Source organism: Mytilus galloprovincialis, chromosome 2 (genome assembly GCF_965363235.1).
Source record: "Mytilus galloprovincialis chromosome 2, xbMytGall1.hap1.1, whole genome shotgun sequence".
NCBI classification, from domain to species: Eukaryota; Metazoa; Mollusca; class Bivalvia; order Mytilida; family Mytilidae; genus Mytilus; species Mytilus galloprovincialis.
In genome coordinates, this window is record NC_134839.1 from 7522427 (window position 1) to 7537581 (window position 15155).

Consider the following 15155-nt stretch of genomic DNA (forward strand, 5'->3'; position numbering starts at 1 on the left):
CAAACATGTACACCTTACAATCATTACATAAACCACATATATAAAGTTAATCTAAATAAATGCTTACAGCATCTCCAATTTAGACTAAAACACAAAAACTAAACGCTAAACTAGGAACCATGAAAATATGGTCCAGTCCAGAGAGACATCTACAACATATAATCATTTCATAAACCAAATAAAGTTGACTTATAATACTTTTAGTATCTAAAAGCGAATCTCGTTTGAATTGTTTTACATTGTCTTATCTGGGCCTTTTATAGCTGACTATGCGGTATGGGCTTTGCTCATTGTTGAAGGCCGTACGGTGACCTACAGTTGTTAATGTCTGTGTCATTTTGGTCTCTTGTGGACATTTGTCTCATTGGCAATTATCCCACATCTTCTTTTTTATACTTACCGACATGAAACAAAAATCAACCAAGTAAAACAGAAAGGGTCAGATAAAAATCCCAAATAGACATGTTAACCTTGCAATCATTCAATACACCAAATAGACATGTTAACCTTGCAATCATTCAATACGCCAAATAGACATGTTAACCTTGCAATCATCAAATACACCTAATAGACATGTTAACCTTGCAATCATTCAATACACCACATTATAGAATATGAGAATCAAACTCAATAAAGAAATCAGAAGATTGACCAATGTACCATGAACATGAGGTCAAGGTCAATTGATACTTGCCACTGGGACAGGCATGTATACCGAACAATCATTATTAGACAAAATATAGTTGACCGATTTGTATTTGAGAAACATACTAAAAAAAAAACAACTTAAAACTGATCACCTACCCATGAGTTGAAATGATGTCAAAATCAGGTTAACAATGTCTGAGCCACACTACCACCTTTAAGCCTAATATAAATATCCTACTGCTCATATGAATAAAGCTTTAGTTTTTAAGCAATTGGTGAACCTTGTTGAAAATTAGGTCAAAGAATGGACATATAACAAGCAGGAATTTATCATATCCTAGTCTTCTGTCCCGTGAAATATAAAGAATAATACAAATAGTGTATGCTGTCACCAAATCATAATATAATCCCTATGTCTGGCATTTTTAGACTTTTGTTGCAGGGGAGATAAAATAAAACCTTTTAGTGAGACAATGCTATTCTTACTAATATTGTGAACTTTCTTTAATGCAGTATAGTTTCTTATTCATTTTGTGTTTTTATTACCTATAACATTATTATTTCAAAGTCAAATGCTTTTTCTGTGTTGGATTTTATTGATATTCTAATTCTTTTAACAAATTACTAACTGTTATAAAAAAAGGGGTAAGGTTGAGATGACCAACAACTATTTCAACCCAGGCCCATTTCAGGAACCTTATGTTAGAACTTTGTAACTTCATATCTTCTTCTTACTTTCTACTTGTAGATGGTGCACTCGACTCGTCTTAATTTAATTTACAATAGCCAGGATTGACAGTTTTCCTATGAAAGGTCAGTGGTTTTAGACTTTAAACAAGAATGTGTCCCAAGTACACAGATGTCACACTCTCATTATCATTTTCTATGTTCAGTGGACCATGAAATTGAGGTAAAAACTCTAATTTGGCATTGGAATTAGAAAGATCACGTCATAGGGAACATGTGTACTAAGTTGATTGGACTTCAACTTCATCAAAACTGCCTTGGCCAAAAACTTTAAACTAAAGCGTGACAGACAGACAAACGAACGCACAGACCAGAAAACATATTGCCCCTCTACTATCGTAAGTGGTGGGTTAAAAAAAAAATCAGCAATCAATCTTTAAGCAGAATTGGGTTTAAAAGGCAGATCATTATAGTTTTTTTTCTGTATAATTTAATCACAACTGTAAACTCCTGTCTATTGTTGTAGCATGTATGTTGTCTTGTTAATGTTTTTTGTTAATTTTTGTTGTGGATTTGCTGTATTATTGAGGTATACCAAACATCTTTTATACATCCTCACAAAAACATATAATTAGTCACTTGGTATAAAGAACTTAACTTGAGCATTTACCTTAACTAAGTCAATGAAGCATGAAATAAGGTCGGAGGGATAAGTACACGGAAAAATTTTGGCACCAAGTTAAATGATTGCAGTACAATAATTTTTTGAGAACTGATCTGAGATATAAAAGATAATCCAAGTAAAATGAAGCATTTAATAAGGCTCCATGTTTGCAGTTTTATTTATGGGTCACTTTGGTATCTTATTACTGGAATCTGATGCAAAAAGAGGTTGCTAAGTCAATGAAGGAGGAAATTTAGGTCAAGATATCATGTGTGTCTTCTTACTGTACATCTTATTGCAAGAGGCAATAAAATATGTGAAACCAATCTGCATTTATCAGAGGAAAGTCAAGTAAACCATTAGAAGTTGTGTTTCATTTAAGTCTATAAGTAGAATATAACTATCAAAACTCAAAAAAAAAAATTTTAAATTTTTTATTGTTCAACAAGCCAAAAATAATACGTAACAATCTTGTATAAAGAGTATTTTGTGGCAAGAAATAGAATGTATTTGTAAAAATATAAATAAAATATAAAAAAAATATCATAGAATCATAAGTTTACCCTGAATAAACATCACAAAATAATACTTATTATAATACTGTTCAATTGTACAGGCATACTAACTCAAATTATTGGCAGATAATAAAAAAAAAATATATATTACTGCCTTCTGTAGGTGTGTTCTTCACAAATTTATAACTAAACACCTACTACAATTGTAGGTATTTTAGGCAGAACATCAATGTTCAAATAGGAACAAAGTCATTTATTTTTTTACACAAATATAATACTGATCAATGAAGAAATGTCCAAAAGATCATGCTTTAAACAGTAAGGCTTTCTTTTTTAAGTCATTTAATAGCTGATAAGAATGGCATGTAAGTAAAAAAAAGTTATACATTTGTTTTATTCAACAAGAGAAGTAAAGATCTACTTTATATTTTCCATCCCTATTTATGTTCACTCCAACTTTTTTATCTCCTTTATTTTACCTCTCATTGCTTTCAAAAAAGAATAACTTCACGCCCAATTAAAAAAAAATACTGGTTTATTGTAAAAAGTTCTCTTAAACTTAATTTTTCTTTACTTTATATATTTCTTAGCTTTCTGTCAACAAAATTAAAAATTTTACCCCCCTTAATTCTTCAAATTAAAAAATATAATGCCATTAAAAAAAGTACAAAATTATTCATTTGTTCTATTTAGTTTTATGTCTCTCCTTCTTTTGATTCTGTATCTTTTTCATCTTTGATTTCCTCCTTATTTTCCGGTTCTTCTGTCTTACTTTCATTCTTTTCATCTGTTGTTTCATTTAAAGACTCTTGTTTATGATTATCACTGTCTTTACTTCTAGGTGTAACAGGCTTTTCTTCATCTTTTTTCTCGGATTGTACTAAAAGAATATATATATATATAATTCATAAAAACATATATAAAAAAAAATATCATGATTTATTTTTTGATAATGTTTGCATTTATTTTTTTTTTTTTTATCAAAATTAAGATATTTTCAATTCCATTGTGACAAACTGAACCAAAGTCATTTTTAAGATAATTCTGTGATAAAAGGCTAACTACATCTAATCTATATACTTATAAAATTAATCATGAATTGAAGCATCTTAAAAATAAAAAGTGTCTGTCAAAACTAAATTTTCATCATCCTTATATTACCTTCTTCTGCTTCTTTGTTGGTTTCTTTAGCATTGTTTGTTTCGTTATCTTCTTTTTCTTCCTCCGCTCTCTGTGATGATACAGCAGTCTGTATTTCTCGCTCTCCTTCTTCATCAATCTTTACTCGTTCTTTCTTTGCACTAGAAGATGTATTTCCCTTTGCTATCTTTTTATTTACATCATCCATGGCTTTCTTGATGGCCGACTGTGCTGATGTGTCACCTGTAATTTGTTTAACAAGAAATAAAATGGCCATTCTATGTCAAATATTAAGTATTATTTCCCATCTATATGTACAAAGTTAAATAGAAAATATGCTTGGTTAATCTGTACAACTTCATTCTGACTATTGGTCACAAAAGGCAACATGGTTTCTATAAAGTGTTCATTATAATAGATGCTGCATGTTTCAGTATCTTTCAAATAACTTCTTTAGCGTTTGATATTGTACAATGAAAAGCTGAAGAGATTTTTAAAAGCACAAACAGTATCGACTTTACCTCTACTTCCAAAGATAAATTCAAAAATTGAAATATGTTCTCACAAATGTAACAACTTACCTTGTGATTTTGCTAGTTCAAGTGATGTATCGAATGATGTTAATGCTGCACTCAAGTCACCAAGTTTTACTGAAAATAAAAATAAATATAAATAATAAAATTAGATTTTACAAATGACAAAATGATAAGAGTTAAATGGCAAACCAAGTATGTAGTAACCCTACTTTTAATATTCACTATATGGTTTGCTGGAATTGATTGTTGGCACTTTTAGTGCACATTTTTTACAGACAGTCTATTGAGTGTGTTAAATCATATTGTCTCCATTTATTTTTCACTTAGCCTAATGCAAAAAAAAAAGGAAGCATTTCTTGATTAAATACCATTTTTTGAGGATATTAGGAGCCAATATTGACCTTGGCTTATGACCTCTATAAATACTAATGTCATAGATACATGGAATGGTATTGACATCATAAACCTATACAGATGATATTCACCCCTATTGTAAGCAGTAAGCTATAATCTTTACCCTCTGATTGTGCCACCAATACTGATGCCTGTAGCTGCCACATTTGATCCTCTGCCTCTTCAGCTGCCACCTTTGACTTTTCTCCATTCTCCTTAGCAGTTTCAAATTGACCAATTTCTAGATAACAACGACCTATTTCATGATATAACCAAGTGCTCTCTAATGCAGATTTAGACATCGGTAATTTCTTTTCCCACCTAAAATATGAACAGCATAATAATTATCATATGACATATTGATTTATTTTGTTTGTTTGTTAACAAATAATTCATCAACAGTGAAATAAAATTATGTAATCAACAGTTTTGTGATACATGCTCCGTATCATAGTTTTCAAGTATGTGATTCTAACTGAAAACTAAGTAGATGAAGTAGGTTAATATTACAAACAACTTTTAATATGAAATACCAAATTTAATTTGACTGATGTATTCAACACATAAGCTGGGTCATATAGAATTCAACCTTTTGCAAGTTCTTGTGTACATGCATAAGAAATTGATTCTGGAATTCAAATTTGAAATAAAAGATGAATTTGGGTCTGATTTGGATGGTTCTTATAACAACTCAATTTTTAAACAATTACAGACTTTGCATAGAATTTTCTCTACAAGAAATAGGTTAACAGATGATATGATATTCATTTGGATAAGGTCGATTTTTATTTCCAAAACTTACACTTGCACTGCTTTTTCAAAGTTTCCATGTCTGGCATGTACACGACCTAAATTATCTAAGCCTCTCGATACAGCTTCTTCCATATCACTGCAATAAATAAATACATAAAAATTTTAAAAAAGTATTAATATTTTTATGAACATTTATAAAACTAGCTTTCTTTGCATAATAAACATAGAAATCTCACAAACAAGGGAAGCAACTCAGAAAATTGCTAATTAGTGAGTGAGAAGGGAAGAATCTAACAATACAAGTCAATTTTGATCTATCAAAAACTTTGGACTCTTTGAATAAAGATTTACATCTGTCAGAATATCGAAACTTTATAAAAAAAAAATGTCTGTGTCAAAAATAGCATTTGAGAAAAATTATTTTATTCAATTAAATCATTAACATCTGTCATAATATTGAACCTTTATAAAAATGTCTGTGTCAAATGACAGTTGCAAAAAAATTAAATCACAATGTCTAAATAATTTGTGAATATTTTAGCAATGCTTTTATCATGAGAAAATTAAAGAAGGTAAACAATATAGAACCAACACTTAATTGACAAATCTGGATTAAAAAAAAATTGAACCATTCTGCATGCCAAAACCTTGAATTAAATAAAAGAAGAGAGAGTACATTTATGTCGAATACATTATCAACGACCTCAAAAATGTGAAAATTGAACCAAAAACTAAATTATAGTGATCGGGAAGGATGTGCGCCCTGCGCCTATAGCGCATATTAACAAGAAATGGCGCACACAGTGACAAATGCAAGGACCCACGTGGCGCACGATATTTTTCACTTCGTTTCGAAACGTTTAAATATCATCAAATATAAAGGTTAACCTCAATATTGTTGGGGTTGGAAGAAGTTATTGTTTATTCATTGAAATTGAAATTACAAAATCACAGGAACAATATCCATGATTTTATTTAAAATCATAAAGGTAAGTACCAACACCTCTTTGCCAAAATATACTGATACTTTTTTAATTTTTTTTAAGTCAATTCAAATGGCCCATTCATTTGACAACATGGCCCATTGTTTTTTAAAATGGCCGATTGAATTTATTTTTGAGGGTCCCTGGGCCCATAGTGAAAAAAACAACCTTCCAGATCACAGATTATATATAGTCAATATGTCTCTTACTTGTCTTCTCCCATACTGAGGTCAATGTTATGGTGCTCTAGAGATTTATCATACTGTCCCATCTCTAGGTAAGCATTTCCTATACAACTGTTAAGATTAGCTAGGACTTCAATCTTATTTGGCACTTGTTCTGCAGTAAAACTGTTTACAGTATTAAGACATCTCTGTGATCTCCGTAAAGCTTCCTGGTATTCTCCTTCAACTTGAGCTTAAAATGAAATAATTCTTTATTAAACACAAAACTGGCCAAAAGTCCCCCAAAATACAGAATTTTTACTTAAATAAATTGATTTGCTGAGCACAGTTGGATACAACAGCAGATGTCCAACCCTGAAAAGTTGGGGCCAAAATGGACACAATATTCACACTTGATACAGGTCTGAATTTGGATTGTTACTAAATTTTTGACACATGAAAAGTTTCTGACCCAGAATAACTGTTGTCAAAGAACTTCAAATTGGTTATAATATTTGAATTTATATTAATTTTTTGGCTTTTGTGCAATACACTATGCTGTTGAATATTAACCCAATGAAAAATATATTTCTTTTAATTTCTGAAATCTGAAATGAGAAAAATTACCCCCCCCCCCCCCCCCCCTCCATTTTTTTTTCACCTTCCCCCTTTCCCTCAAGTTATGGTCAGGATCTCAATTCAAATTTCTAATGGAGTTTGCAACCATAATTAACCATTTAAATACATCATAAAAGTTTTAAAATATAAAACGACATACAACATTGTACAAAGTCATGGCTAAATTTAATATTAATTACTAGTAACTGCTGAAAACAAATTGAAGCTAATCACTTCAAGACGATCATCATATCTTAATACATAATTTACAAGCAGTGTAAGGGAGGTAATGAAACAGTGTTCTTTAAATTGATTAGGATTACCTCCCTTACACTGCTTTTAAATTGTCTAAATTGTCCTTTAACCAGCCAGAAAAAAACCCTTTTTTCCCTTTTTTGCCCCATAATTACTTATCGGCTTGAGCCATAACCACCCAGAGTCCATCCTAACTATCCCTTTGTAGTATTGAAACTCTTGTATAATTTTAGAGATTCATACACTTTAACACAAGTTAACATTACTGTCTGGAAACTACAACAATGCTTATTTGGGCTCCTTTTTTGGCCCCTTATTCCTAAACAGTTAAGACCATAACCCCCAAAAATCAATCCCAACCTTCCTTTTAGTTGTTGTAAACCTTGTGTTAAAATTTTATTGATTTCTATTTACTTCAACTAAAGTTATTATCTGGAAACCATCTGTCTTTGGACAATGCTGACAATGACGTGATACCAATATACAACCAAAAAAGTAGTTAATTTTTGCGGTTGTATAAAAATTATAAACAAGAACGTGTTCATAGAACAAGCATGCCCCACTCAGAATGTGATTTTCTATGTTCAGTGAACCAAGGTAAAAACTCAAATTTGGCATTAAATTATTCAAAAGATCATGTCAAAGGGAACATGTGTACTAAATTTCAAGTTGATTAAACTTCAACTTCATCAAAAACTATACATTGATCAAAAACTTTTACCTGAAGTGGGACAGACGCACGAAAACAGGTTGAAGATACCCAAGGTATTCAAACTGAATTAAAATCATTGGACACTGAAATTCACAGATGAAGCCATCCACAAAAAAACCCAATAAAAATGGTACCCCACAGATAAAAGTACTATGATTCGCAGTATCATCAAACAGCAAATACTTGGCTATAAGTTTACCTATATCAATCTTTTCTAATTCTCTGATAATAAAATCATTAGGTGCAAGTTTTCCTGTGTGAGTATCAGTTCTGTTGCGTTGCTGTGCTCTTTCATGTTTTCTGGCATACATGGGTTTTTGTTGTCTCCAGAAATCTGTTCTGGTATCCAGATAAGACAAACCCTCAGTAACAAGAGTGTTTATCACCTTTCCAACCTCTGACCTTGAATCTGAAAAATATAAATACTTTGATCAAGTTTTTAAACTGACAAAAAAAACAAAAAACAAGTTCAAATCAACTGGCATCTTTTAAGAGATTAAAAAAAATCAACCACTAACTTAAATTTTTATTTAAAAAGAAAACATCAAGTTTTTTTCACGTTGCCAAAAGACAAAGATTTATCTGAATGTTTTTATTTACAAGAGTTACTTCCCATTTAAGCAGGAATACATTATTACAGATACATTCTGGAGGACAAGGGAGCAATATCATGATACTACTCTTCTACATTCTTTTATTGCTGTTTACTTTCTTTAATAATGAAACAAATATTTAACTATTTTCAATCAAAAAAGCTATCTTTGTAATTACTTCTTTTATTCTAAGGATTACACAAAGCCGAAATTTTTTTTAGTATTTATTTTGATGCCTGAAATTGGTGCTTAATGCATGACATCAGACTGTATTAACTGGTGCCTAAGAATATAAAAAAAATGTTTTTGAAAAAAAACCTAAATAATTTAACTTACATTAGAAGGGAAACAACTGTATTGTATTTTAAGCTTGGTTTTGCTATCTTATACATGTGTACATCTGTGTATCTAGCACCCCTATGTGTTAATAGGTAAATTCAAATTTTGCCAGTAAAACACTTTGGAAAATGCCTACACCAAGTCAGGAATAAAACTATTGTTTTCCACTTGTTATGTTAAATGATATAATTTAATGTTTGATTTCGTAAGTTTTATGGATTTAAACTTTTTTTGAATTTATCTTTAAGTTCAATATTTTTTTAATGCTTATAAAAAAAATGTACCTGTTTCTTTGAGAAGTTTTTCTAAGTATTGTCTGTCACCATACAGTTCTCCTAACAGTTGTTTTATAGTTTTTTCACTTCCGACCGGTTTACTTGGATCATACTGTCTACGTTTTGGTGCTTGTGTAGTTGTCTTCTTATAGGTACTGTACTGCTGTTTCTTGGGCTTTTTCTGTAAGATTTATTTGATAGATAAATTCATATACATGTTAATGTATGCATATATTTCAAACAAGTATTGTCGATTGAACAAATATTGGACAGATAATCAGGGCTTTCCCTTGAAATTGAAGTAGAAGGCTCAATTAAAATTATAGGCGGCTGTAACATGCGTTCGGCAATTTGCCGAACGCCTACCAAGCTGTAAGCTTGGTGCCTTACGGCAGGGGGTCTGGCCCTCAGAAGCTCTGGCATAAATAGAGCAAAATCCTGCATTCTGGCAATCTCCTGGCACCTAATTTTATCTTTCAAATGACCATTTTTTATGTATGAAATTAAAGAAAGAAAAAAAAAATCTCAAAGAAATTTCATTTTTTTTATGTTATAGTCTTCTTTTATTTTTATTACCTTATGCTTAAAATTCATTTACTTTTAATAGAGGTTTTAATTATACAATAATTCGGTTTGTTAGAAATCTTGATCGATTTATTTTTCATAACTACGTGAATTTGTAAACAAATGACCCCCCTTTTCTCTCTAAAGACTGTTACGCGTATTTAAATCATACAATTATTTTTCAAGCATTGACAGAAAATTGATATATCCTCTGATTTTCTCTCTCTTTTTTTTTGTAAACTGTTCAATAAGTCGGATACATAAATCATTCGGAAATGTCGACAAATTATATTCTACTTTCGTTTTTGACCTTGATTCTCTAAACACCACGTGGGTTTTGATGAAAAATGAACTTCAAAAGATACTGTTTTCCAGATTCTAAACAATCTGATCTACTACACTTTCTTTAATTTGACTGATATTATTCCAAAAACATAAGATTGTCATCCTATCTGATTGTCTTCACGTTTTAAAAGCCAAAAAAAAAAACCAACAAGTTATTGACCATCGGAACGTCTCTATTGTTATCTTTGAAAAGAAACGATGCATTCTGACTTAAATAGACAACCAATCAGTGACCTGAATTAATGTGAACTATATTTAGCCCAAGGTAAACACTGACTTTTCATCCTTGTTTATTTTGACCGCAACTTTGCGACAAAACGTCTCTCGGCTGCCTGTAAACATTTGAAAAAGATATTTTTTTCTTTTTGAATTTATATTTTTGTCAGTGAAGTAGCCGGCACTTGAAGCACCGTAAACGGCGGATTTCCGCCAGCTACCGGCTTCAATGGAAAGCCCTGGATTATCAAGAACGGTAAAAAAAAAATATAAAGAAATTGGAGAACTTTTTCACGTTATTACTCAGATTACATTACAAATTGCCTCCCCTCCTTAAAAAAAATCCTAAACAAAAACATTGTATGTAAAAAGTATAATTATAATCATAGTATAATCTATTGATCCATAAAATGACTGTTGCTTGCTACAATGTATCTGGGTATTTTTGCTATTAATTTTCTTCTTAAAAATGCATTATCTAATAAATATGTACAAAATTACCTCATCTTGTTGGGCAAAAAATGTTAAGTCACCTTCTGTGGTAAGTTTGACCTTTTCTGGAGCTACAAAATTGAGAATGATTAAAAATTATGTACTGTTAATTAAAATGTGTGTACATGCATTCATTATTAGTATTGGTTAACAATTATTGCGATTTAAGAAAATGTTGCATACAAAATGAATTAATTCTTTTTTTAACTTAAAATTGGAAATTTCATTTTTTTAAAACCTATAATCATAATATATCATATCAATTATTTTTCTAAATTGGAAACATCGCAAATATTTCTTAAGTTTAATACATGTATATATCTTCACACTTTCAGAAGTTGTCTCCAGTTCTAGATATCTGAAATATTTGCCTTTTATGATCAAGAAGATATTTTAGACTTTTTTCGTTATAAAAGCAAATTTTCATTTATTGTTCATTTGTTATAATAATTATTTACGGAGTGATAATGTTTGTGTATTTTTAGGAGAAGGTGATCCACCAATTTCAGTGTTTAACAAAATACAATTTATCAAAACCAATTTATCAAGTTGTAGTGAAATCAGATTTTCTTGTCATTCCTGACAAATTAAATTGCTTACTAATTTAGTGGTACAGACAAAAAACTAAATGAGTTTATAGTACATACATTGACATATATGTTACAAACAATGAATAAAAGGAGATGTTGCGGAGATGACAATCCAATGACAATCTACATTTGTACTACAACACTCTGAAAAGTACATGTATGCATATAAACTTTGGACAAAAATCATGATTTGAAGATAAAGTTCTAAATCTTGTTTCTTCATAGACATTGAATCTTAAATAACACCTACATCCAACAGAGTTGTCTATGGCTTCCTGAGCTTTCTGTATTCCAAGTCTGAATTCCTGTAACTCAGGTCGAAGTTTGTGACCTCTGTGGTAAAATACAAGGGACATTTCAAAATCTCCTTGGTAGTATAATGCTTGTGCTTTTTGATATACACCCTACAATTAAGAATTCAATATTATTTATATATTACAGAATTAAAATATGAACGGTAAAAAATCTACTAATAATATAAATAGATTGTATTTATTAAGTGCAAATTTCAAGCTCTTGTACACTAAAATTACTGAAAAAATTTACATGCTATTTAATAATTTGCACTTATTTCATGTATTTAAAAATTGGAGCTAAATGTTACATTAATGCACACAAATGAGAAGATGAAGAAAAAGATTTTAAATCTATTGAATGGGCGTCATTTCTTTTTATAGGAAGCAATAAATCATATATGTAAGAATTCAAAAACCATTTCATAAACCTAAGTTGATTTTTTTTGGATATCATCATAGTTACCAAATACAGGGAAAAATATTTTTTTTTTTTGTGTGCCTTTTTTTTTAAATCTTTAAAAATTCTGTCTTTATAGATATTTAACTATGTGTAGTGAGTTGCCTTCTGCAAATAACTTATCAAAAGTACTGAGAAACTTGATCTTTATCAATATATAACAGGTACCTTGTGAAATGTGTTGTCTTCTGCAAGTGACAATTCTGCATCTTCTAAAGCACTGATTGTGTCCCCAAGTTGTAGATGACATTTTGACCGGCAAACTAAACAATTTTTGTCGTGTGGCAGTAGTTCTAATGCCTGTTAAAAATATGAATCAGCTCAGATAGAAACAATTTTATATACATATATATATATTACTATATTCCTGTTTAGAGAATCAATCAAATCTTGCTTTTAGCAACAGATTTTGTGCTGTCAACTGCATTTAATGTTACCACATAAATTTCCACTTTAAAAGATTTTCCTTTAGCAAATGTTTAGAGTCTTAGACTTCAATACTACATGCATGTACAAAATTTTTATTACTTTGTGTTCTATAAATATGCTTTTGACTTTCAATGTTCTGAAAAATCCTTGTCCCGTTTACACATGCTGATATCGATATCATAAACTAAAATATAATTATATATTTAGATGACATTTAGTCAAATCAGGAAAAAAAACTCTGGACTTTTTCTTTTGACATGTTGGACATGTTGGAAGGGGGAGGGTTGTACGGGATAAATGTGGGTACGTTATTTTATCAAAATTCGGATTTTGTTACTCAATGTCACTTCCCTAAAACGTACAAATAACTTGTTTACTTTCTAGTCTTTTAAGAAAATGAGATTGGAAATTAAAAAGATTCTAAAAAGGATAAGGAAAACAAATACAGGAATGCCAGTTTTTTTCTCAAACTTTATCTAAAATACCCACTGTAGTGTAGCTTTCAATTGATTTTCTGTATTCTCCTTGTTTAAACAACGAATCCGCTTCAGCCTTGTATATTTCAAAAGTTCCCTTGGGTCCATCTTCATCGCCGTCAAACATCTTGCAGTTTTATTCTTTTCTTCCAGTCCGGTCAAATATTTTACCACACTCAGTCAACTTCCGGTCTATAATTTACCATAGAAACGTCAATGATGCGGAACGTAGCTTGAAACACTCACGTGCAATTTCGCTAACTTTTTACCGCTTTCTGTTTAACGAAGGATGTCTTTTCATAAATTTAGTATATATTGTACAAATTCAACTTTATTTCTTAAATAGTGAAATTTCAAACATAGCAACGTACCAAAATAAAGAAAACTACAGGGATTAGAAATAACAAAAGAAATTAAGTTCATTAGAAAAAAATAAATCAACGGATTAACGCCGGATTATACCTTGATTATTATTAACAATATTACAGGCATTTAACTATGACTCGCTATAAGCAAATGTGACATATATATACTTTTAACAGAGACACACAATACTAAAATAATTGTATTATAACAAATATATGTGTCTCGATCACAGTGGTCTCGATATGTGTCTGCTTGTAATATTATGATAGGATAATATTTAAATATGACTGCCATGATACATTGAAATACTTGTATGAGCGTCAAAGAAGAAAGGGACTTTGATCGATCCTTTTGTCCGTATCATGATAAATTTCAGTGATATTTGAAATGTATTCTGTGAGCGTCATTCTTTTTTAATAGCAAACACAATTATTTTGATCTGAATCAATAATCAAGATACTTATGATCTTAAAATATCAAAATCATATTTAATTTTATCTCTTATAAAGCTTTAAATCGTTACCTATTTCATCGTCCCATTTCTAGTACTCGATCAGTACATAGTGAGTGCTAATATAGGAGGAAAGGGGAAACGGGTTAATACACTTGTAGACCGCTATTTTTCGGTTCTAGCAAGATAGAAAATAACGACGTCCTTGGTACAGGACGATATAAATTTGCGGCCAAAAGGCACGTGGATGAAGTAAAATAACTTATTTATACTTATTTGACTTCTTATTAAATAAATAAATTCTTTAAATAGTTATATTAAGAAAAAATTCAAAAGTCAAACACTTCAGGAATGCTCAAAGCCATAGATATTTAAATGCAACGTATGTATGTCTTGCTCAGTCAACGAATTACCCGCGAAATTTAAAAACACTTTGTATTATATATGTCTCTGGTTTAATTTTGGCAATGGCAATGTTGAATGGTTTCAGAGGAGTTGCGGCTTAATGAAATCGCTCTCTTCCCTAAGTATACATTGGGACAAAAATTTGAACCATATATCTGATCATATCTAATATGAAAATTTAACTAAATCACTTAGTTTACATCCTGTCTTGTGTAAAATTATTCATTTTCTAAATAGTTCTTCTATTCCCGGATATAGAATGGTTGTCACCTAGTTATCGAACAAACGCAAGAAGACCTTTTTTTACATAGTGAGTGCTAATACAGGAGAAAAATTTCAAAAGTCAAACACTTTTGGAACGTTCAAAGCCATAGATATTTAAATGCATAAGTGATCTTAACGTATGTATGTCTTGCTCAGTCAACGTATTACCCGCCAAATTTAAAAACACTTTGTATTTTATATATATATATATATGTCTCTGGTTTGATTTTGGCAATGGCAATGTTGAAACAAAAAGTTTTAAAATTTCGCGGGTAATACGTTGAATGAACAAGCATAGGCATTCGTCCCAGAGTTTTATTTCCCTGTAAACCTTTATGTATACATGAAAAAAAATAATTCTGAGACGAGTGAGCAAGACACTCGGATCGATAACGGTATCCGAATTTGGATATTTTCTAAAAAAAATTGGTGTTTTCTGTGGAAAACGATTGTTTCAAAGAAAAATTTAGGAAGTAAGTACAAAACACTTCATTTATATGTCATTTCACAAATATTTCCAATATTGTAT

At 30.4% G+C, this 15155-nt stretch overlaps 1 protein-coding gene across 1 annotated transcript; it reads right to left on the reverse strand.

Annotated features, from left to right (window-relative positions):
- Window positions 1-2422: 2422 nt before the first annotated feature.
- Window positions 2423-13469, reverse strand: LOC143062783 (outer dynein arm-docking complex subunit 4-like). Its single transcript, XM_076234570.1, has 12 exons — window positions 13154-13469; window positions 12404-12535; window positions 11733-11886; window positions 10902-10963; window positions 9285-9456; window positions 8268-8477; window positions 6529-6736; window positions 5386-5472; window positions 4708-4904; window positions 4236-4304; window positions 3676-3897; window positions 2423-3394 (listed from the first exon to the last, which is right to left on the reverse strand). The coding sequence occupies exons 1-12, from the start codon at window positions 13265-13267 to the stop codon at window positions 3210-3212; spliced, it is 1812 nt and encodes a 603-aa protein (XP_076090685.1). The 5' UTR covers window positions 13268-13469; the 3' UTR covers window positions 2423-3209.
- Window positions 13470-15155: the final 1686 nt, after the last annotated feature.

Excerpts from the sequence above, each read along its gene's own strand:
- LOC143062783 (XM_076234570.1), bottom strand. The coding sequence starts at position 13,267 with ATGTTTGACGGCGATGAAGATGGACCCAAGGGAACTTTTGAAATATAC. Across the intron at positions 11,887-12,403 it reads AAGACAACACATTTCACAAG|GGTGTATATCAAAAAGCACA; the intron begins GTACCTGTTATA and ends TCTTAATTGTAG. Across the intron at positions 5,473-6,528 it reads CTCAGTATGGGAGAAGACAA|TGATATGGAAGAAGCTGTAT; the intron begins GTAAGAGACATA and ends TATTTATTGCAG.